At 43.7% G+C, this 24,356-nt stretch overlaps 1 protein-coding gene across 1 annotated transcript in view; it reads left to right on the forward strand.

Moving 5' to 3' along the window:
* LOC148360625 (phospholipid-transporting ATPase ABCA1-like) overlaps positions 1 to 24,356 on the forward strand; it is a 101,257-nt gene that overhangs the window by 42,610 nt on the left and 34,291 nt on the right. Inside the window, exons 9-27 of the mRNA XM_088341492.1 lie at positions 4,396 to 4,639; positions 7,237 to 7,376; positions 7,438 to 7,554; positions 9,414 to 9,599; positions 13,168 to 13,376; positions 13,454 to 13,630; positions 14,647 to 14,869; positions 15,601 to 15,822; positions 17,130 to 17,334; positions 17,406 to 17,519; positions 17,592 to 17,766; positions 17,841 to 17,972; positions 19,206 to 19,345; positions 20,417 to 20,554; positions 21,702 to 21,931; positions 22,003 to 22,075; positions 23,561 to 23,763; positions 23,841 to 23,892; positions 23,953 to 24,057. Of these exons, the coding sequence (XP_088197618.1) occupies positions 4,396 to 4,639; positions 7,237 to 7,376; positions 7,438 to 7,554; positions 9,414 to 9,599; positions 13,168 to 13,376; positions 13,454 to 13,630; positions 14,647 to 14,869; positions 15,601 to 15,822; positions 17,130 to 17,334; positions 17,406 to 17,519; positions 17,592 to 17,766; positions 17,841 to 17,972; positions 19,206 to 19,345; positions 20,417 to 20,554; positions 21,702 to 21,931; positions 22,003 to 22,075; positions 23,561 to 23,763; positions 23,841 to 23,892; positions 23,953 to 24,057 (3,085 nt within the window). The remainder of the gene's footprint in view (positions 1 to 4,395; positions 4,640 to 7,236; positions 7,377 to 7,437; positions 7,555 to 9,413; positions 9,600 to 13,167; positions 13,377 to 13,453; positions 13,631 to 14,646; positions 14,870 to 15,600; positions 15,823 to 17,129; positions 17,335 to 17,405; positions 17,520 to 17,591; positions 17,767 to 17,840; positions 17,973 to 19,205; positions 19,346 to 20,416; positions 20,555 to 21,701; positions 21,932 to 22,002; positions 22,076 to 23,560; positions 23,764 to 23,840; positions 23,893 to 23,952; positions 24,058 to 24,356) is intronic.

Raw genomic sequence — 24,356 nt, forward strand, 5'->3', positions numbered from 1 at the left:
ATGGATGGAAAATATGTAACATTCACACAAAGTTTGGTCTAAGCAGGTCTAAGTTGTGGTGCAGTTCATTTCAGCATTTTACTAAGGAGCAGGATTTTGGGTTCTGTCAGCTGACAGAGATTACAGAAATCATTAAAAAAAGGCATTTTGGCATAAGATGAAAATTTACATTAGATTCGATCTAGGCTGGTTCAGTTGTGGTGCAGTTCATTCCAGCATTTGATAAAAGATTTGTGTCAGCTAACAGAGATTACAGAAATCATGAAAATAATATAGTAGCATAAAATACTATTTTCCCCAAAATGGATGGAAAATATGTAACATTCACACAAAGTTTGGTCTAAGCAGGTCTAAGTTGTGGTGCAGTTCATTTCAGCATTTTACAAAGGAGCAGGATTTTGGGTTCTGTCAGCTGACAGAGATTACAGAAATCATTAAAAAAAAAGGCATTTTGGCATAAGATGAAAATTTACATTAGATTTGATCCAGGCAGGGTCTAAGTTATGGTGCAGTTCATTTCTGCATTTTATAAAGGAGCAGGATTCTGGGTTCTGTCAGCTGACAGAGATTACAGAAATCATTAAAAAAAGCCTTTTGGCGTATGATGAAAATTTACATTAGATTCGATCTAGGCAGGTCTAAGTTGTGGTGCAGTTCATTTCAGCATTTGATAAAAGAGTTCTGTCAGCTAACAGATTACAGAAATCATGAAAATAATATAGTAGCATAAAATACTATTTTCCCCAAAATGGATGGAAAATATGTAACATTTACACAAAGTTCGGTCTAAGCAGGTCTAAGTTGTGGTGCAGTTCATTTCAGCATTTTACAAAGGAGCAGGATTTTGGGTTCTTTCAGCTGACAGAAATTACAGAAATTGGGAAAATGTCATGATAGCATAGAATACTGTTTACCCCACAATGGATAGAAAATACATAACATTTACATAAGATTCGATCTAAGCAGGTCTAAATCGTGGTGCAGTTCATTTCAGCATTTAGCAATATTCTGACGTTTGTCAGCCGACAGATATTACAGAAATCATGATAATGTTGGCATAGGATTCTATTTTCCCAAAAATGGTTGTAAATTTATTAACATTTACACAAGATTCGATCTAGGCAGGTCTAAATTGTAGTGCAGTTCATTTCAGCATTTGATAAAGGAGCAGGACTCTGAGTTGTGTCAGCTGACGGAGATTACCGAAATCATGAAAATATCTATATATCTATATGAAAATACTATTTTCCCCAAAATGGATGGAAAATATATAACATTTACATTAGATTCTATCTCAGCAGCTCTAAGTTGTGGTGCAGTTCATTTCAGCATTTGATAAAGGATCAGGATTCTGAGTTGTGTCATTTGATAGAGATGACAGAAATCATGAAAATGCCATGATGGTCTTTTGACATGAGATGATACTATTTTCCCAGAAATGGATGGAAAACACATAACATTAACATTCTAAAATCTGGTGCAGTTCATTTCAGCATTTTATCCTCGACAAAAAAATAACTTTTTAAAAATGTTGTCAACAAATTTGTTTTTTGGGGGTTAAATCTTTAAATATGGTAAAGATATTCCTAAGGTGAAGGTGGACCTCGGGATACAGCGTTCCCCACCTTACGACGTTTTCATTTTACAGCATTTTCCCCGCTATACAACACTCATGACTAATCGATTCTGCAGCCCGAAAACTCATAAAATCACTGCCTGCTATTGGTCGACATCACATAGGATGTTGGTCTACTATTGGTTTGAGTCACTGCATCATAAAAACACAGATATGTTATTGGGTGAACTACCTCCCATGATGGCTTTCTGACTCTCTTTCCAGTTAAGAATCTCCTGCGCTTTGTAAAGGCTTTGCGAGATGGTGATACACTACAGGATATATTTTGTCCTGTATTGACTCCCTAAGGGTCCCAGTGCTTGCAGTGATGCTAAAGGTAGAAGCAAACATGATAACCATGGAAACAAAGATTGTTGATATCAAGAAACGCTAAAAAAATGCTACCTTCGCTAACTTGCATAACCAATAGTGAGCTAAACCTGTGCATGGATTTGTACAAATTACTCTTAATTTAAAGGAAATGTCCGTCCCGCGGCAATACGTGATCTTTTCAAAATAAAAGGAGACAAACCTCTCAAACCTTATCAGTAGTACGTAAGCGTGGCGCTAATTTTGGTTCTTGTCTGGGAACACGCGCTCGAGAATGCCAGATAAGACTGCAGATTTGTCACTGTCGGACTGCTGAGTGCCTCGCCCAGCCCCCGTGGCCCCCCTGGGGACCCCAGCGGGCCCCCCACCAAGCGGACACATAAACACACTTAAGGAGTCGGCGCCATGTCTGGAATAGCATTCACAGTGAAAAAAAGTTGAAAAATGAAAATTGTATGTACCCTTGGTGTGATATGACTTGAGCTGGTAGAGTGGAGTAGCGGGTGGATGCAGAGGAGGCAGGAGACGACTGATTTTCATACCCTTAGAACAGGGGTCTCACACTTGCAGCCCAGTGGGTAAATTGCAACCCACGGGATAACAGTTTGAGGCCTTCGTCTTAAAGTTTAAAGGGACAGCGCGTAATATTTAGCGCCTAAAAAATGATAATTAAAATGCTGTCTTTTGACTAGCATGGCTGCATACAATATTTTAAACTAAAAGTTATTATTATGTTATTATTTGGTTATTACCAGGCCGCAATGATTAGAAGTATGGTTAGAGCAGTAAAACATCATTCCAGTTTGAAAATCAACTTTTTTAGAAAATCACAATGACCCATCACAGGTGAGGTATTTTCAGAACTGGTCTGCAGGCTACTCGGGTGATCTTAAGGAGCTACCTGGTGCTCACAGGCTTGGTGAACCCGATTCATTCAAAGTCATCCAAGCTAGTTTCCCCATTCGTTCATGCTAACACGTAGCGTCTCTTGCTAGCTGGCTAGCAGGAAGATTTGGAAAAGTGTTCTTAGCTAGCTTCCGGCTATTCATGCTAACATGTAGTCTCTCTCTCTCTCTCTCTCTTTCCCACTAGCTAGCTAGCATAAAGAGTTGGAAAGACGTGTTAGAAGTCATCTGAGCTAGCTACCTTTGGTCCATGCTAACATGAAACATCCCTCCGACGCTAGCTAGCTAGCACTAAGGGTTAGAAAAACATGCGCTAGAAAACATCCAAGCTAGCTTCCAGTCGTTCTCTCTCCCGCTTACTGGCTAGCATGAGGAGTTGGAAAGACATGCGCTAAAAGTAAGCTAGCTACCCGTGGTTCATGCTAACATGTAGCATCTCTCTCCTGCTAGATAGCTAGAATAAAGAGTTGGGAAGACATGCGCAAGAAGTTATCAGAGCTAGCTCCCAATCGTCGACGCTAACATGTAGCATTTCTCTCCCTGTAGCTGGCTAGCATGAAGAGTTGGAAAGACATGCGCTAAAAGTTATTTAAGCTATCTCATTTAGCGTCTCTCTCCTGCTAGATGGCTAGCATGCAGAGTTGGAAAGACATGCGCATAGCTAGCTTTCAGTCGTTGATGCTAACATGTAGCATTTTTCTCCCTGTAGCTGGCTAGCATGAAGTATTGCTCTTCTGCTAGCTGGCTCGTATGAGTTGGAAAGACATGCGCTAAAAGTCATCTAAGCTAGCTTCCTATGGTTCATGCTAACATGTAGCATTTCTCTCTCTGTAGCTGGCTAGCATTAGGAGTTGGAAACACATGCGCAGAGCTAGCCTCCAGTCATTGATGCTAACATGTAGCATTTCTCTCTCTGTAGCTGGCTAGCATTAGGAGTTGGAAACACATGCGCAGAGCTAGCCTCCAGTCATTGATGCTAACATGTAGCATTTGTCTCACTGTACCTGGCTAGCATGAAGAGTTGGAAAGACATGCGCTAAAAGTTATCTAAGCCAGCTACTGGCGGTTCTTGCTCACATGTAGCGTCTCTCTCCTGCTACATGGCTAGCATAAAGAGTTGGAAACACATGCGCAGAGCTAGCCTCCAGTCATTGATGCTAACATGTAGCATTTCTCTCCCTGTAGCTGGCTAGCATGAAAAGTTGGAAAGACATGGGCTAAAAGTTATCTAAGCTAGCTACTGGTGGCTCTTGCTCACATGTAGCGTCTCTCTCCTGCTACATGGCTAGCATGAAGAGTTGGAAACACATGCGCAGAGCTAGCTTACAGTCATTGATGCTAACATGCAGCATTTCTCCCTGTAGCTGGCTAGCACGAAAAGTTGGAAAGACATGGGCTAAAAGTTATCTAAGCTAGCTACTGGTGGCTCTTGCTCACATGTAGCGTCTCTCTCCTGCTACATGGCTAGCATTAAGAGTTGGAAACACATGCGCAGAGCTAGCTTACAGTCATTGATGCTAACATGTAGCATTTCTCTCCTTGTAGCTGGCTAGCATGAAGAGTTGGAAAGACATGCGCAAGGAGATCCTGTACCTGACGGCTAACGCGACGGGCTCGCCCAATCAGATGTACCAGGCGGTTTCTCGTATCGTTTGCGGGCACCCGGAAGGAGGCGGCCTGAAAATCAAATCCCTCAACTGGTACGAAGACAACAACTACAAGGCGCTCTTTGGTAACCACGGCAACGACAGCGACAACGAACCTGTCTCCACCTACGATAATACCTCAAGTAAGTCGTCGTACTGCTTCGTATACTGTGTATTAACAGTATTATATATACCATAGTGTTTTAAACGTACTTCCTATTTATTTACTCTCATAATCATGTTTTTCGGTTCAGAAACGTGTCATAATATTACGCAACCTGAAGAAGATGGCCCAAATGTGATGGTTTCTAGTACTGTGGCGTTTTCCCATGTTTCCTTCTCTAGCCACTCGGTTGGCTGCAGCCTATGGCTCGCTGCTAGCCGCTTTTTTATTGGTTAGGTGCTTCTGCTTGGTCCTTCAGTATCACATACTTTTAACACCTGAGTCCTGTGATCCAGGCATGTTAGATTTTTTTTTCCATGTTTCCTTCTCTAGCCACTCATTTTATCCACTTGGCTGCAGGCTATGGCTCACTGCTAGCCGCTTTTTTTCTATTGGTTAGGTGCTTCTTCTTGGTCCCTCAGTATCACCTACTTTTAAAAGCGGAGTCCTGTGATTCAGGCATGTTAGAATTTTTTTCCCATGTTTCCTTCTCTAGCCACTCATTTTATCCACTTGGCTGCAGGCTATGGCTCACTGCTAGCCGCTTTTTTACTAGTGCTTCTGCTTGGTCCTTCTGTATCACCTACTTTTAACAGCTGAGTCCTGTGATTCAGGCATGTTAAAATTTTCTTCTCAGGTTTCCTTCTCTAGCCACTCATTTTATCCACTTGGCTGCAGGCTATGGCCCTTCTTGTTAATGTTAGCTGCTCCTGTTTCTTCTTTCAGTGTCACTCGCCTTTTACATTTGCTGATGCAAGGGAAAGTTGTTGAGTGCTAGGATTCAGGCATCTATCCCGTTTTTTCACTGTTTCCTTCTCTGGACACTCATTTTATCCTCTTGGCTGCAGGCTATGGCTCGCTGCTAGCTGTTTTTTTATTGGTTAGGTGCTTCTGCTTGGTCCTTCAGTATCACCTACTTTTAACAGCTGAGTTTTGTGATTCAGGTATGTTAGAATTGTTTTTCCCATGTTTTCTTCTCTAGCCACTCATATTATCCACTTGGCTGCAGGCTATGGCTTAATGCTAGGCCTTCTTGTTAATGTTAGCTGTTCCTGTTTCTTCTTTCAGTGTCACTCGCCTTTCACAGTTGCTGATGTGAAGGGAAAGTTGTTGAGTGCTAGGATTCAGGCATCTATCCCGTTTTTTCACTGTTTCCTTCTCTGGACACTCATTTCATCCTCTTGGCGGCAGCCTATGGCTCGCTGCTAGCTGCTTTTTTATTGGTTAGGTGCTTCTGCTTGGTCCTTCAGTATCACCTACTTTTAACAGCTGAGTTTTGTGATCCAGGCATGTTAGATTTTTTTTCCCATGTTTCCTTCTCTAGCCACTCATTTTATCCACTTGGCTGCAGGCTATGGCTCACTGCTAGCCACTTTTTTCTATTGGGTACGTGCTTCTTCTTGGTCCTTCAGTATCACCTACTTTTAAAAGTGGAGTCCTGTGATTCAGGCATGTTAGAATTTTTTTCTCATGTTTCCTTCTCTAGCCACTCATTTTATCCACTTGGCTGCAGGCTTTGGCTCACGGCTAGCCATTCTTGTTAATGTTAGCTGCTCCTGTTTCTTCTTTCAGTGTCACTCGCCTTTCACAGTTGCTGATGTGAAGGGAAAATTGTTGAGTGCTAGCATTTAGGCATCTTTCCCGTTTTTCCACTGTTTCCTTCTTTGGACCCTGATTTTATCCACGCTGCTAGCCACTTTTTAATGGTTGGGTGCTGCTGCTCGGTCCTTCAGCATCACCTACTTTTAACAGCTGAGTCCTGTGATCCAGGCATGTTAGAATTTTCTTCCACTGTTTCCTTTTCTAGTCACTCATATTAGGCACTTAGCTGCAGGTTACGGCTTCTCACTGGCTGTTATTGTTAGCTGCACTTACGTCGGAGTACTTAGGAGTTCCGTGATTCAGGTGTCTAGTGCTTTTTCCACTGTTTCCCTCTCTAGCCACTCATGCCAGCCACTTGGCTGCAGGCCTTGGTTCGATGCTAGCAACTGTTATTGTTTTTGGTTGTACCTGTTTTGTCCTTCAGTGCTACTTGGCATCCACTGCTGCTCTTACAAGCGTTAATGAGTTCCGTGATTCAGGCGTCTAGTGCTTTTTCCACTGTTTCCTTCTCAAGCCACTCATGTCAGCTGCTCGGCTGCAGGCCATGGTTTGATGCTCGCTGCTATTATTGTTTTTGGTTGCACCTGCTTCGTCCTTCAGTGTCACTTGCCTTCCACAGCTGCTCATGATTCAAGCATCTTTCACTTTCTCGACAGTTTCCTTCTTTAGCCAATAATGTTGCCTACGTGTTTCAGGGTCCCCACGCTTGAAATATTGTGGTCTATCCTTGCTATCCTTGACTGTCCTATTTCGTAGCTTCCCCACGCTAGCCGGCCAAGTTAGCTAATTAGGGTCGGAGGGATTACCACCAGTTTTGTCTGAAATTCCTCCTTGCCAACATGCCAAGTGGTATAATTTGGGCTTCTGGAATGTGCTTCAGCGCCATCTTCAGCTACATCGCCCTCTAGTGGTGAATAATTACGCACTGTCACTTTAAAATCTCCTGAAAAGAATGCTTTGCTGTTGTGTGTCCAGCTCCATATTGTAACACCATGATGCGCCGACTGGAGTCCAGTCCCATCTCCAGGATGATCTGGAGAGCGCTGAAGCCCTTGCTGGTGGGCAAGATCCTCTACACCCCCGATACGCCGGCCACGCAGAGGATCATCCACGAGGTAAGTCCTCAAACCCGGAGTCGATCTAGATCCAGTGGTGACCAAACGTTACGTGGACCAGGTCAACAAGACCTTCCAGGAGCTCGGCCTGCTGAGGGACATTGGCGGCATGTGGGATGAGATCAAGCCCAAGGTGTGGAGGTTCATGGAGAACAGCGAAGAAATGGACTTGGTCAGGGTGAGTGTGCCCGGTTGATTTACTCTATCCCCTTGCTCTTTGCACTTCATACTTCACTGCCTCAATATGGGTTGGAAAATATTCTGCGGTCCATTATCCCTGACCACATATTGCTCACTGTTCTCTGCACCTCTGTCAGGAGGGATGTCATTGTGTCAAATGTAAAAATGCACTTAGTTGTCGTTATCCATTATCCCTGGTCAACTATTTCTGAGAGCACTGACCAGCAAAGCCCTTTTATTTTTCTTTAGTTCAGGTTGTGAAGCGCCTCATTGTGGCTTGCCTAAAATGAACGTCACTATTTTGGCCGCGATCCATTATTCCCAGTCGACAATTGCCGAGAGCCCCGGGGGGGCTGAGAGATCAAATTAATGTCATCTTTATTTCTGTTGTTTTTGCCTGAAACAAACAGCACCTGTGTGGCCGTGATCCGTTATCTATTATCTAGGTCGTGAAGCGTCTCATTGTGGCTTGCCTAAAATGAACGTCACTATTTTGGCCGCGATCCATTATTCCCAGTCGACAATTGCGGAGAGCCCCTGGGGGCTGAGAGAGCAAATTAGTGTCATCTTTATTTCTGTGGTTTTTGCTTGAAACAAACAGCACCTGTGTGGCCGTGATCCGTTATCTATTATCTAGGTCGTGAAGCGTCTCATTGTGGCTTGCCTAAAATGAACGTCACTATTTCGGCCGCGATCCATTATTCCCAGTCGACAATTGCGGAGAGCCCCAGGGGGGCTGAGAGATCAAATTAATGTCATCTTTATTTCTGTTGTTTTTGCGTGAAACAAACAGCACCTGTGTGGCCGTGATCCGTTATCTATTATCTAGGTCGTGAAGCGTCTCATTGTGGCTTGCCTAAAATGAACGTCACTACAGTATTTCGGTCACGATCCATTATTCCCAGTCGACTATTGCCGAGAGCCCCCGGGCGGGCCGAGAGATCAAATTAATGTCATCTTTATTTCTGTTGTTTTTGCCTGAAACGAACAGCACCTGTGTGGCTGTGATCCATTATCTATTGCTGAGAGCAGTTTTAGTTTATTTATTCATGTATATTTTTATCTATTTTAACTCAAATTCATGAATATTCAAAATAAACACTGTTCAATATGAAGGTAGCAATATTCAAGTAATTGCAAGTGACATATATTTGTATATTTTTTTTATTTAAAGATGAATTGCAAAAGAGAAAGACAAGTAAAGTGTTGTTGATATTTGTGTATTTTATTTGAGAATAAAAAGTAGGAAATAAGTCATTTAAGTACAGTGAATTATTAGTCAACTCAAGTTTTTTAAAAGCATGAAAACTAATAATGTAAGACAAGAAATACTATGTAATATTTCTTTATTTATGTATTTTAAATAACGTTTATGACAACTATCAAAAATGGGGTTTTCTGCTTAAAAGTCTAGAATTATTTTTTTCTTAGCGCGTATTCTTACAAAATGGTTGGCCTCGGCTCCTGTTTGGTTCCTGTTTCAATACTGCCACCTAGCGTTCGATTTTAAAATGAATCTTTCGAGTGAGTCATTCGGCTATTTGCTATCTAGCTTAAAACTAATAATGGTTTTGCTAACAGTCCCCTGTTTTTATTGAAATAATAAAAATACTCTTCGATTAGTTTATTTTAACTTTGTAATTATCTCTTTTAAACATAGGAGATAGATAGATAGAAACATATAACACCTTAATTTAGCGGAATTAAATTGACATTAGTTTGTTGTGTGATTGTTTTGATGTATCATAGCTACTAATGTCTACAGCTAAGATAATGGCATGTGCGACTTTTTGTTTTGGCGCACTTTTATAAAATATTTGCTTCGGTTCTTCTTCTATTTGATGAATATTCCCGCAGACTCTGCTCCAAAACAACGCCAGCGCCTCTTTCCTGAACACGCAACTGAGCGGGACGGAATGGCGCGTTTCCGACGTGGCGCGCTTCCTTTCCAAATCTTCCGACGACCCGAAAACGGCGTACACGTGGAGAGACGTCTTCAACGAGACCGACCAGGCAGTGCACACCATCACGCGATTCATGGAGGTACTTTTTCTCGGCTGTTTCCTTCTCTAGCCGCTCATGTCAGCCGCTCGGCTCTGCCATGGTTCGCCATGCTAGCTGCTATTATTGTTATTGATAGCACATGCGTCGTCCTTGCCATCCACTGCTGCTCTTGCGAGTGTTTATGAGTTCTGTGATTTAGGCGTGTAGTGCTTTTTTTTACTGTTTCCTTCTCTAGCCACTCATGTCAGCCACTTGACTGCAGGCAAGGGGTCTATGCTAGCTGCTATTATTGTTTTTGGTTGTACCTGCTTTGTCCTTCAGTGTTACTTGGCATCCGCTGCTGCTCTTGCCAGTGTTTAGGAGTTCCGTGATTTAGGCGTTCAGTACTTTTTCCACTGTTTCCTTCCCTAGCCACTCATGTCAGCCACTTGGCTCTGCGGGCCATGGTTTGGTGCTCGCTGCTGTTATTGTTTTTGGTTCCAGCTGTTTTGTCCTTTAGTGTCTCTTGGCATTCATTGCTGCTCTTGCGAGTGTTTAGGAGTTCTGTGATTCAGGCGTCTAGTGCTTTTTCCACTGTTTCTTTCTCTAGCCACTCATATCAGCCGCTCGGCTTCAGGCCATGGTTCCATGCTAGCTGCTGTTATTGTTTTTGGTTGCACCTGCTTCGTCCTTTAGTGTCACTAGGCTTACACTGCATCTCTTGCAAGTGTTAATTAATTCTGTGATTCGGGCGTCTAGTGCTTTTTTCCACTGTTTCCTTCTTTAGCCACTCATGTCAGCCGCACGGCTGCAGGAAATGGTTCCATGCTAGCTGCTGTTCTTGTTTTTGGTTGCACCTGCTTCGTCCTTTAGTGTCACTTGGCATTCATTGCTGCTCTTGCGAGTGTTTAGGAGTTTCGTGATTCAGGCGTCAAGTGCTTTTTCCACTGTTTCCTTCTCCAGCCACTCATGTCAGCCACTTAGCTCTGCCGGCCATGGTTCGGTGCTCGCTCCTATTATTGTTTTTGGTTGCATCTGCGTCAGCCATTAGTGTAGCTTGGCTTACACTGGTGCTCTTGCAAGTGTTAATGAGTTCTGTGATTCAGGCGTCTAGTGCTTTTTCCACTGTTTCCTTCTCAAGCCACTCACATTGCTGAGTTATATAATTCACGTCCCCGGAACTTGCCAAATTCTGTTTTTTTGTTCCATTGTTTGATTGAAATTTTTCATAGCTTCTTTTAGTAGCCTCCAACAAAAGCTCTGACCAACACCAGCTATTGGTTCTTTTCAGACGCTTCTGGTGTTTCATTTTGTGGCCACTGGCAGGGATTAAAACTAGCTTTCATGTGTTGTCGCATGCAAGAAAATATGGAAGTAGGAATTTTGCCAAATCCCTCGTGTGTCTTCTTCCAATGCACATGCTACTGCTTCATTCTAAAGTACTCTATCCTCGAGTGGTAAATTATTGTGCACAAACAAGAGATTGTTTCATAACCAAAGTACAGAGAAAGCATTGCGAGCGATGCGACCTGATTGAGGTCAAAGAGAAATGGAAGGAGGGGATAGGCGGACTCCTAATTGGCTATCTGGGTCATCCTACTGATGTTGTTTTGAAGCGCTTCGAAGAAAATCCAATCGATTCCTGACGCTATTTCTAACTTCGGTCATGCTAAGATTTAGCGCTTTCGTGTTTTTCCCCAACTGAAAGCACATTTTTTGTGTCTTATTTCTAAGTGTGCTTACGATATGCGGTAACAGACCTGTGAGATTCTTATTATGCTCAGATTAAAGAGCAGATCGTGCCACTTTGTAATTGTCACGGTTGCCATGGCACCCAATTGGCCCCACCCGTAGCGATTGGCTCCCTGTCAGTATTTAAACTCTGTCCTGTCAGTCCCCTTTTGTCGGTCCGTCTGCGAATATCTGTTTTTACACGGCAAGCCCTCTTTCGCCTGTCCCGTTTTTTGCTTCTGTTTGTCTCCCGCTACGATCTGTTTTGATCTCGACCGCGTCTGAATTTTTTGTCTCTTTTCTCCAGTAAAATAAGAATTATATACATATATAATCCATCCATCCATTATCTGCACCGCTTATCCTCAGTAGGGTCACAGGGGTGCTGGAGCCCATCCCAGCTATCTTCAGGCAGTGGGCAGGGGACACTCTGAACTGGTTGCCAGCCCCAGTGACAGACAACTCACTTGCTCATCCACATCTAGGGACAATTTGGACCGACCAATTAACCTGACATGCATGTTTTTGGGATATGGGAGGAAACCGGAGTTCCCGAAGGAAACCGACGCAAGCACGGGGAGAACATGCAATTTCCACACAGGAGGTTCGATCTCATGACCTCAGAACTGTGCCGTACACGCGCTAACCACTGCGCCACCGTGCTGCCCCTCTTTTCTCTAGTAAAATAAAAATTATATACATATATAATATATACATATATACATATTATTTTATACTATGCAGTTCTTTATATTACGAAAAAAAGTATATTGTCCATAACCAGAACAGGATCAGGACCCAACCGCGCGACGCTTTCACACAAGCCTTTATTTTAAGGGAAATGGGGAGTCAGGAAAGGATGGGACAGACAAGGTACATAACGAATCAGGATATCGAAAATAAACAGGAGAAACTAGACGGGAACAAAAACCAGAGAAAATAACAAACAGGACAAAAACAGACGGAAACAAAACTGGAACCCGAAATTAAACAGGACAAAAATGAACGGGAACAATACCGGACTGGAAATACCAACAGGAAAACGGGACCAGGAGTCAGAGCCCACATCTTGTGAGGCAGAAGTTCGTTTGTCATGCATGAAGTGATTATGCCGTTTTGAACTCACTGTCCTCCGGAGCTTAAATCACTTAAGAGGCTCAGCTAGTACTTTGCTAATGTGCTGTCCCTTCAAAGTTCATCTACGTTATGTCAAGTACGCCATAACAAGTATTGATATATTCTCAATTTACAGGAGACCTCCTGGATACGAACTGAATCATCACAAAATGAAATTGCTGTATAGCAGGGTGAAGAGACCAATGCTAATGAGTTCTGAACCCCAGATAAATACATTAAAATAACAAAGTAGTACATAATAAGAGATGTTTACATGTAATGTATGCATATATAATTAGATTATAAATAGATATGGAGGAAAAATCTAATTTTGCTTACATATTGACATGACTTGCTGGTACATTGGAGTCGTGGGTGGATGCAGAGAGAGTGAGGATTTGCATAAGAAGCCCTTTTTTGGAGGTTTTTGGGTGCCAAGTCCTAATTTGTTTTGTCTTTGCAAAACTTGTGAAGGACAACAGCATTTCTTAACCTGGAAAGATTGAAATCCCAAGCATTACACACAAAACTTCATATTTCTACACAAGATGTGAAAGTTTGTGGTCATTCCAGTGAATATGGTCAAAATGTTCGGCCTAAAAATGGGGTTAAACAGTTTGGAGCACCCTTTACTTGTTGTTGATGTTGTATAATGAGGCGAATGCCATGAAGATGGTCCAAAAAAATCGAATTCCACATCGTAAAGCGAAAATGGCGCAGTTTCTCAGTTGTCTTCTGTATTACCTTCATGGTGACCACCATGCTCCTTTTTGCCCCCCAGTGCGTGAACCTGGACAAACTGGAGCCGGTAGCGAGCGAGGAGCGCTTGGTGAACAAATCCATGGGCCTGCTGGACAACCAGAAGTTCTGGGCGGGCATCGTCTTCCCCGACATCGCCCCTAGCAACAGTTCTCACCTTCCTCCCAAGGTCAACTACAAAATCCGGATGGACATCGATAACGTGGAGAGGACCAACAAGATCAAAGACGGGTAAAACGGGAAATCCATTATTCCTATTTGAATCAGGTATGCGTGATTTTGAAGTCCTCGGATGTTCTGGCGTGCAGCTACTGGGATCCCGGTCCTCGGGCAGACCCCTTCGAGGACTTGCGCTACATCTGGGGCGGGTTTTCGTACCTGCAGGACGTCATCGAGCAGGGGATCATCCGAGCCGTGACGGGCAGCAAGGAAAAGACGGGCATCTACATTCAGCAGATGCCCTACCCCTGCTACGTGGATGACATGTAAGCATGGAAAACGGTTCAGTAGCCGGGACAGGAGAGCAAAAACGTGGTCATAAGCGAGTCGTAAGCCAGGAAAGGCGAGTAGACGTGGTCCGGGACAAAAAAAGGTCAAAAGCCGGGACGGGAGAGTAGACGTGGTCAGGATCAAAAACGGGTCGAAGTCGGGGGACAGACGGGAGCAAAAAACAGTGGGAGTCACGGCCGAAAAAGGCTCGCCTAGTGTTAACTGAGGGTCACAGATGGACTGACCACAGGGGACAGATCGGAGTGGGTTAAAAAGAGCCAATCAGAGTCCAAGGCAGTTAGCGCCAAAGGAGCAGGCACAGGTGATGCATATCGGTGACGTTTACCACATCTTTTATTGAAAGAGAGGAAGGGCTGCGCCCACAATCTGGTGTTCGCTGGACGCGGGAAGCAAGTCGCTCTCGTTCTCAGATTGTGACCCCAACACGGAAGTGGATCTTCCGTAGCGAGCGATGGCGGTGTCAGAGACGGGAAAACTGGTCGGTGGCCGGGACTGGGAGAGCAACGTGTGGTCGGGGTCGGAAACGAGTCGTAAGCCAGGATGGGAGAGTAGACATAGTTGGGAACGAAAATGGGTCGTAAGCCAGGACGGGAGAGCAGACGTGGTTGGGATCAAACAGGTTGTAGCCGGAGACAGACGGGAGCAAAAACGGGGCAGGTGGGAATCAGGGTCGAAAAAGACTTACCTGGTTTTGCAGACGGACTGACAACAGGGGACTGACAGGACTGGGTATAAATAGGAACAGGGAGCCAATCATGACAAGAGAGGAGGGAAAAACTGAAGAATCGTCAACAAAAAGAGAGAAGGAGTCAACTTTAGACAGGGTGGATTTGGTGCCTCTGAGTTCTGTTTTATTGCGGTTTAGTTTTAGGAAGTTGACGGTGGATCATGATTTTATTTCAGAAAGGCAAGAGATGAGTGGGAGAACACAGTATCAGAAAATATAAGGTTTCTTTTGAAACAATAAGTTGAACCTCTCACTCTTTTTCAGTTTCCTGCGCGTCATGAGCCGTTCCATGCCCCTGTTCATGACGCTGGCCTGGATGTACTCTGTGGCCATCATCATCAAAGGTGTTGTCTACGAGAAGGAGGCCCGCCTCAAAGAGACCATGCGGATCATGGGCCTCAACAACGCCATCTTGTGGCTCAGCTGGTTCATCAGCAGCCTCATCCCGCTGCTCATTAGCGCCGGCTTGCTGGTCATGTTGTTGAAAGTGAGTTTCCCGCGTCGCCCTTTTCAATTACAGTGGAACCTCGGTTTTCGAACGCCTCTCAGTTGGAGCAAATCGGAGTCCGACCAAAAAATTCAAGAAATTCTTGCTTCGCTGTTCGGTCAAAAAAATCGGAGTTCGAACGCCGGTACGCTAGGGTGCGATGCGGAGCGGCGTACGGGTGTAGATGGCTCTTTTCCTGACCAACTGTTATCGCGTGCGGACGTGCTTCGTTATGCTGTCGTTTTTAATATCGGTGAACGGAGTGTTTTAGCCCCTAATTATGCCTCCGAAGAAGGTCGGTGCAAGCAGCAAAGTTGCTACAGGTGAAAAAAGAAAAGTAGTGCGTACAACTACTCCACCTGCGCCTTCTGCTGACCACCACAAAGGTAAGAAATCCTATTCATAATTCTTTTCTTTATCCTTTTTTTTAATTTTTACACATTCATGTTAGCGTCATCTTTCGTACGGAAGATTACGATAACGCGAACGTACGATTAGCCTGGGTTAGCTTTAGTTTACGTTAAACATTCAAGGTAAACATTCAGGGTGTTGGAACGGATTAAAAGGATTTACATTATTTTTAATGGGAAAAATGATCTCGGTGATCGAACAAATCGGTTTTCGAACAGGGTTCTGGAACGGATTATGGTCGAGAACTGAGGTTCCACTGTATTAAAAACTGCACCAATCCAAAAATTCAAATTTTGTCTTTTTTTTTTTTTGATGGACAGCTGGGCAACCTGCTCCCGTACAGCGACTCGGGCGTGGTCTTCCTTTTCCTGAGTTCTTTCGGCGTGGTGACCATCATGCAATGCTTCCTGATTAGCACGCTGTTCTCTCGCGCAAACCTGGCGGCGGCCTGCGGGGGAATCATTTACTTCACTCTCTATCTGCCCTACGTACTCTGCGTGGCCTGGCAGGACTACATTGGATATGCGGCTAAACTTGTGGTGGTGAGTGCTAAGATAATCACTTCAAAGATTTTTCACTGTTTCCCTTTCTAGCCACTCATGTTACCCAATTGGATGTACGGCTCACCGCTAGCCTCAGTTGTTGATATCTGCTCTTGCTTTGTCCTTCAGGATCACTTGCTTTCCACAGCTGGTCGTGCATCGGGTGCTTGTTTCAACAGTTTCCTTCTCCAGCCACTTATACTCTTCAGGATCTCGACATTTTCTATTGCAATCTTTTCCTGGCCTATTTAATTAGCTTTCAGCGTCTTATGTTAGCCACTTACCTAAGCTATTGACACTGTTCTGCCGCTCTGGTGTATCCAGCTGCCTCTGTGTTTTATTGTCGGTAGGGGGGATTAACACCAGCTTTGCTGAAATTCGTCCTTGCTTACAAAATGTATAGGTTTTGAAATTTAATCGAGTCATCCGAAGGTTTTTTTTCACTGTTTCCTTTTCCTTGGCGGCAGTCTATGGCTTGCCGCTAGCTGCTTTTGTTAAAGTTTAGCTGGTTATGCAAGTGAATGTCGTTGATTTTTTTTTTTTAGGAATTGACCATTTTATTCCACTGTTTCCTTCTTTAGCCACTCATGTTAGCTAGCCACTTGGCTGCAGGTTATGGCTTGCCACTAGTCACAAATGTAATTGGTTGCCACTCCTGCTTTGTCCTTCAGCGTCAACTTGCCTTCCGCAACTGAGCGTCCTGATTCAGGCATCTTCCACTTTTTTCTACTGTTTCCTCCTCTAACCACTCATTTCAGTTACTTGGTGTAGGCTATAAAACACCAATACCCGCTGCTACTCCTTTTTGCTGTATTGTTACTCAATTCAACTTCAACAGCTGTTTCCTTCTCTCACCACTTGCGTTAACCAGTTGGCTGTCGGCAATGGCTTCCTTCTTGCTGCTATTGTTATTGTTAGCTGCTCCGTGTAAATAAAGCTTTATGAATTCTTGTTCTTGCAATCTTTTCCTGGCCTTTTTCTGTTAGCCACTTAGACCAGGTCTGACCAACTCCAGCTATTGACTCTTTTCAGATGCCCCTGGTATATCTTTGTTTTTGTTGTTGTTGCTGGTGGCGATTAAATCCATCTTTTGAGTCCTGTCATGAATTAAAATTCATTACTTGAGAAAATAAGGAAGTAGGCTCAGGAATTTTGCCATTACCTTCGGGATTCTGTGGTGTGTCTTCAAATGTAGATGTTCAGCCCCATTCCATTATTATACACTCTCACTTAAACTCTGTGGTGTATATGCAAACAAATTATTGCTAATTAGTACTGTACTGCGTTTTCTTGATTTCCCTTCCCAGAGCCTGCTGTCCCCAGTGGCTTTCGGCTTCGGGTGCGAGTACCTGTCCCTGTTTGAAGAGCAAGGCGTGGGGATCCAGTGGTCCAATTTGCTAGCTAGTCCCCTGGAGGAGGACAGTTATAACCTGACCACGTCCATCTGTCTCATGCTCTTCGACGCCGTGCTTTACGGGGTCATGACGTGGTACATCGAAGCGGTCTTCCCTGGTCAGTGGCTTCACACTTTTTATTAAAGCGGGTTGGGTCCTAAAATCAACGTGTCCTATTAATATTTCCAGGCCAATATGGAATCCCCAGGCCTTGGTATTTCCCTTTCACAAGAACATACTGGTGTGGAGAGAAACAGAATGCAAACATCTCCATTCCTCTGTCCAAGAAAGGCAACGCCGACGGTACTACAACTCAATTCAGTGAAATTTATTTTCCTAGATGAAAAAAATCATCTCCAATAATTGTCTTTGCAGCCGTGTGCATCGAGGAGGAACCCAACCACATTGATCCCGGTGTCTACATCGAGAACCTGGTGAAGGTCTACAGTCACGGCAACAAGCTGGCGGTGGATGGGCTCTCCTTGAGATTCTACGAGGGACAGATCACGTCGTTTTTGGGTCACAACGGCGCCGGGAAGACGACTACGATGTAAGGCGATGTCGGGATTATCGATAACTGGATTTTTTTCCAACCGGTAGCGACGACTTGTTTTTTTCTCTTAGGTCTATCCTAACCGGGTTGTTCCCACCCACTTCCGGGACAGCCTACATCCTGGGGAAAGACATTCGCTCTGAACTTAGCACCATCAGACAGAATTTGGGGGTCTGCCCTCAACACAATGTTCTTTTCAGCATGTACGTATTCAGTATACAGTAGTAGACCCCTGGGATACTCTATGAATCTGAATTAGCTAATGTGTTCACAAAATTAAAGTAATGTACAGTCAGTACTACTCATATATAAAATACGTGTATACTATAAATGATTTTATAAACATGAAAATGAAAAATGCAATTTGATTTACCTTTGGTGTGACGTGACTTGAGCTGGTGGAGTGGAGTTGGTGGGTGGATGCAGAGAGGGAAGGAATTGGCATATATGCAAAATAAATATTGCTTATTAGTATTGTATAGGGCAGCACGGCGGCACAGTGGTTAGCGCGTGTGCGGCACAGTTCTGAGGTCGTGGGATCAAACTTTTCTATGTGGAGTTTGCATGTTCTCCCCGAGCTTGCGTGGGTTTCCAAAAACATGCATGTCAAGTTAATTGGTCGGTCCAAATTGTCCCTAGATGCGGAGTAATAATAATAATAATAATAATGCATTTTATTTAAAAGCGCCTTTCAGGCCACCCAAGGACACTGTACAAACAATGAAAAGAAAAAATACAATTTAAAAAGTTGTAAACGAAATAATAAATAAAAACAAGACATAGAGTGAGTTGTCTGTCTGGCAACCAGTTCAGGGTGTCCCCTGGCCACTGCCCGAGGGTGGCTGGGATGGGCTCCAGCACCCCCGCGACCCTACTGAGGATAAGCGGTGCAGATAATGGATAGATGGATGGATGTACTGTATAAAATATTTAAAATACAGTACCAAACACAATTTTTTTTTTTTAATTGTCTTTTTATCATCTCAATCTTCGTTTTCCATTGTTATAATATTCTTGCTTCTCCTTTTAGCATCACTTCAAGTCATGGTAACCATAGATAAATATGGTAGTTTATTGACACAAGATTCTGAAGTGGACACGAAAAGAGAAAGGCATGGTGGGAGAGAGTTCTGCTAATGGAATACCTGAATTTTCATTAGGTCTTGACGCAAACCAATGGGGGACCAGCATCTACATGGTATCGACCAATAAGAGACAGGCATCTTAGGGACGTAACTTGAGATTGTGTAATTATTTGTTGTTTACCTCAGATAGTGGATAAAATGCTGTAACAAAGGTGCCTATAAACATCAGAACGGGAAAAACATCATAAACTGGTGACGCCATAACCCGGGGGTCTACTGCATATTGCAAACACACCGACAAAAGTCATGTTATTTTCTATTCCGCAACTTATGCATGGTATTTGAATGCAGGCTCACAGTGGAAGAACATATCTGGTTCTACGCCCGCCTGAAGGGTTTGCCCGAGGACATCGTCAAAGCCGAAATGGAGCAAATCGTCAACGACGTCGGCTTGCCTCATAAGCGCCAATCTCGGACCAACACGCTTTCGGGTAAACTCGCCTACATTTTTAATCAAAACAAGGTTATTACAGTTTGCAGAAGGTACACTGTGAACCATTGTGTGGGGTCTAAATCGATCTCTTACATGTGGGAGAGCTGTTTAAAAGTTGGCTAACGCTAAAAAAATACACCAGGCATTAGACTTTTTACAACTGCCAGTTGGAGAGGGGGAGGGGCCAGGAGAGGAGGAATTTACCCGCGTTCGTCTCTCTGGCCGTGTTCCTTCCCTCTGAAGCCCTTCCCCCACTACAATGTATTTTATTTAAGTCATAGCGGGTTGGACAAAGACAAAGTAGAAAAGAAACGCCCCTTTGCCCCTCCTGCTAGGGCGGTACCAACATTTTGAACCAGAGAAGCATGATACACTCTGATTAGAAATGCACACTTTTGAGGAAATACGTTCAAGCCTACTTTACACATGGTCACGCATGCTTTGGCTAAGATACATCACTCGTTTTATTAGGTGGCATTATATTAGCTCTCTACATTATTAACCATAATAAATATATAAATACTGATGAATTTAGGGGAAATTACATCGGGAAAATGTAACGTTACTGTCAGGACCAGAACGGAGACAGGTCCCTCTTCTAGGTGTCAGGGACGGAAAAAGGAGAGCAAAAACAGGAGAGCAAAAATGTGGTCGGGGTCGGAAGCGACTCATTAGCCAGAACGGGAGAGCAGACGTGATCGGGCTCGGAAACGAGTAGTAAGCCAAGACGGAAGAGCAGACGTGGTCGAGATCAAAACGTGCCGGAGACAAACGGGAGCAAAAAAACTGGACAGGCGTGAGTCAGGGTCGAAAACGGCTTGCCAAGAATACACGTAGATTCGCAGACGGACTGACAAAAGGGGATTGACAGGACAGGGTTTAAATAGTGGGGAAGCCAATCTGTCAACAAGCTGCAGCCGGCGCCAAACGGGCGGGGCTAATTGTGCGCCATGGCTACCGTGACATCAACAACTATCGGCCTAATTATTTATCATTCATCCATCGTTTTATTATCAATTAGCTTGCTTATTTTTTTAAATACGTTTTTTTTTTCATGGATTTAATTCAGGTGGAATGCAACGCAAGCTTTCGGTGGCCTTGGCTTTTGTCGGGGGGTCGAAAGTGGTCATCTTGGATGAACCCACAGCTGGAGTTGACCCTTATGCACGAAGGGGGATCTGGGACCTGCTTCTTAAATACCGACAAGGTAAATTATCTATCTATCTAGACATCTATCTATCTAGACATCTATCTATCTATCTAGACATCTATCTATCTAGACATCAATCTATCTATCTAGACATCCATCTATCTAGACATCTATCCATCTAGACATCTATCCATCTAGACCTCTATCTATCTTTCTGTCTATCTATCTAGACATCTGTATCTATCTAGACATCTGTCTGTCTATCTAGACATCTGTCTGTCTATCTAGACATCTGTCTGTCTATCTAGACATCTATCTATCTATCTAGACATCTATATGTCTAGACGTGAATCCATCTATCTAGACATCTATCTATCTAGACATCTATCTATCTAGACCTCTATCTATCTATCTGTCTATCTATCTAGACATCTGTCTATCTATCTAGACATCTGTCGGTCTATCTAGACATCTGTCTGTCTATCTAGACATCTATGTATCTAGACATCAATCTATGTATCTAGACATCAATCTATCCATCTAGACATATATCTATCCAGACATCTATCTATCTAGACCTCTATCTATCTGTCTATCTATATAGACATCTGTCTGTCTATCTAGACATATATCTATCTATCTAGACATCAATCTATCCATCTAGACATATATCTATCCAGACATCTATCTATCTAGACCTCTATCTATCTATCTATCTATCTAGACACCTGTCTGTCTATCTAGACATCTATCTATCTAGACATCAATCTATCTATCTAGACATCTATCTATCCAGACATCTATCTATCTATCTGTCTATCTATCTAGACATCTAACTATCTAGACATCTAACTATCTATCTAGACATCTATCTATCTATCTAGACATCTATCTAGCTATCTAGCTATCTATCTATCTAGCTAGCTAGCTAGCTAGCTATCTCTCTAGACATCTATCTCTCTAGACATCTATCTATGTATCTATCTAGACATCTATCTATGTATCTATCTATGTATCTATCTGTATGAAAGACTACAGATAGGTTTGCTCATTGAACTAGTTTTAAGTATTCATTTTTCTTATTTGCGTCAATTTCCTGCTCCACAGTAGGCACGGTTTCACGACACTCCGGAATAAATTTGATGAATCGAAAATTCGATAAACATGTTTCCGAACCCTAATCGGGCGTCCCCTCCTCCGCCAGGCCGCACCATCATCCTGTCCACGCATCACATGGATGAAGCCGACATCCTGGGCGACCGCATCGCCATCATCTCCCACGGCAAGCTCTGCTGTGTCGGTTCCTCGCTTTTCCTGAAGACTCAACTGGGAACCGGCTACTACCTGACCCTGGTCAAGCGCGACTACGACCTGGCGCTGCAGTCCTGCAGGAATTCCGCCAGCACCGTCTCCTACAATAAGAAAACCGAGAAGGTAGGAGATAATACACCTGGCGCCGATTCGGAAGGGTTGGACTCACGGTGAGGAACATCTCATCCGCTTAGGAGGACAGCGTCTCTCAGAGCAGTTCTGACGCCGGACTAGGAAGCGAACCGGAGAGTGAAACCACCACCATCGGTAAACAAAAGAGAAAACAACCATGTGCTGATCATTTGTTGGGATTGTAGCAAAAATCTGACTATTTGAGTTAAGAATTGATTGAAAATTCAACCCTGGAGGAAACCCAGCTGGAGGAAACCCAGCTTGGCCTTCAACCCTTATTAGCACTCTTGTGGCTCGGAATAATCTGCTTAAAGATGAAGACAGAAAGAACCGTGTCTTTCCTTATTCTCAAATCAACATCTGGGTTCTGCGAGACTTTAGGCAGATAAATGGGAACTATAGCATAGCAGTTCTGTTGAGGTTGTTTTATTATCATAAAAACGATAAAATAGTCTTTCAGGATGTGGAATTTTACCAATGACCTTATTTTCAACCAAGTACAGTGGAACCTCGGTTTTCGAACGCCTCTCAGTTCGAACAAATCGGTTCACGACCAAAAATTTCGAGAAATTCTTGCTTCGCTTTTCGTTCAAAAAATCGGAGTTCAAACGCCGGTACGCTAGGGTGCGATACTGAGCGGCGTACGGGTGTAGATTGCCCCCACCCCTCGTGAAGAACTGTTGTCACGTGAGCGCGCACTCCTTTTTGCTTTCGTTTTTAATATCGGTGAACGGAGTGTTTTAACCCCTAATTATGCCTCGGAAGAAGGTCGGTGCAAGCAGCAAAGTTGCTACAGGTGAAAAAAGAAGAGTAGTGCGTACAACTATTGCATTTAAGAAAGAAAAAATAGCAAAATATGAAGAAGATGTTTCCCTTCTTTCGAGGAAATAGAGCATGGCTTCTGCAGACCACCACAAAGGTAAGAAATCCTATTCATAAATCTTCTCTTTATCCTTTAACCGCTCACCACTTGTTGTGGAGACCCCGGTGCTAAATGACGTGTAAACGACCCGATTTTTTTATTTTTACACGTTCATGTTAGCGTAATCTTTCGTACGGAAGATTACGCTAACGCGAACGTACGTTTAGCCTGGGTTAGCTTCATGTTTACTTTCATGGTAAACGTTCAGGGTGTTGTAACGGATTAAAACGATTTTACATGACTTTTAATGGGAAAAACGATTTTCGGTGATCGACCAAATCGGTTTTCGAACAGGGTTCTGGAACGGATTATGGTCGAGAACCGAGGTTCCACTGTACAGTCAAAACTGGCTTGCTCGAATTTAGTAGGTGGATAGGATAGGATAGAAAGTAATCATAAGTGTAGTTTTCAAACAGGACAAAAAACACCGACGATAGAAGCAGACACTTAAAACAATAAATCACAAAAAGATGATGATGATGTTCTATCATAGGTATCTATCAAGGTAGGTTCCCTTTAGAAATGGAGCTGAAAGTCTTCACTTTCTGTTGGTCTGCTACATTCCTCAAAACAAATCTTGGTCATCCTAGGTGTTCAGAATTCAACACATTGGCAAGATTTATAGTTTCTGTTTTAGAAGTTAGGACACCAAGGCTTCTGGTGTCCATCTAAAACCGACCCCTTGTCTCTGCCTTCAGACGTTTCCCTCATCTCCAACGTCATTTTCAAGCACGTGTCGGAAGCTCGCCTGGTGGAAGACCTGGGCCACGAACTCACTTACATCCTGCCCTATCAGTCGGCCAAAGACGGAGCCTTCGTGGAGCTTTTCCACGAACTCGATGACCGTCTCGGCGATTTAGGGATATCGAGCTACGGGATATCCGATACGACACTGGAAGAGGTGAGGAGCTTCGGTAAGACGTCGAAGGTCCGTTTTAACCGGGATGCTAACGACGGCGTCGACGATGTGTCCTTCAGATTTTCTTGAAAGTGGCAGAGGATAGTGGAGTGGATTCCGTGGAACTTTCAGGTGAGACTTCGAGACGGTTATACGGATTGTCGGTCAGCTAATGAAACTTTGCTTTTGCAGACGGTGTTGTCCCTACCAGGACTCGTCGCCGTCACGCCTTTGGAGACCATCAGAGCTGCTTGAAGCCCTTTACTGAAGACGACTTTGATTTCAACGACTCTGAAGGTGAGCCATCTGAATATCCCTCATTATTTCTGGAAATTTTGCATCATTTTACTAAGGCCTTTAACCACAAACTAATCGGAGAACTGCTTTCAATTTACTGGGCGCTGATTGGATCTGTCACGGTTGCCGTGGTGCCCAATTGGCCCCGCCCGTGTGTGTCACTGTTGCCATGGTGCCCAATTGGCCCCACCCGTGTGGCGCCAGCTGTGGCTCGTTGAGAGATTGGCCTTCCGGCTATTTAAGCTCAGTGCTAACAATCTCCCTTTGTCAGTCCGTCAACAAACCTCTGCCCTGCAAGA

The sequence above is a fragment of the Urocampus carinirostris genome, chromosome 8 (assembly GCF_059441175.1).
Source record: "Urocampus carinirostris isolate Australia breed hairy pipefish chromosome 8, RoL_Ucar_1.0, whole genome shotgun sequence".
Classification (NCBI taxonomy): Eukaryota; Metazoa; Chordata; class Actinopteri; order Syngnathiformes; family Syngnathidae; genus Urocampus; species Urocampus carinirostris.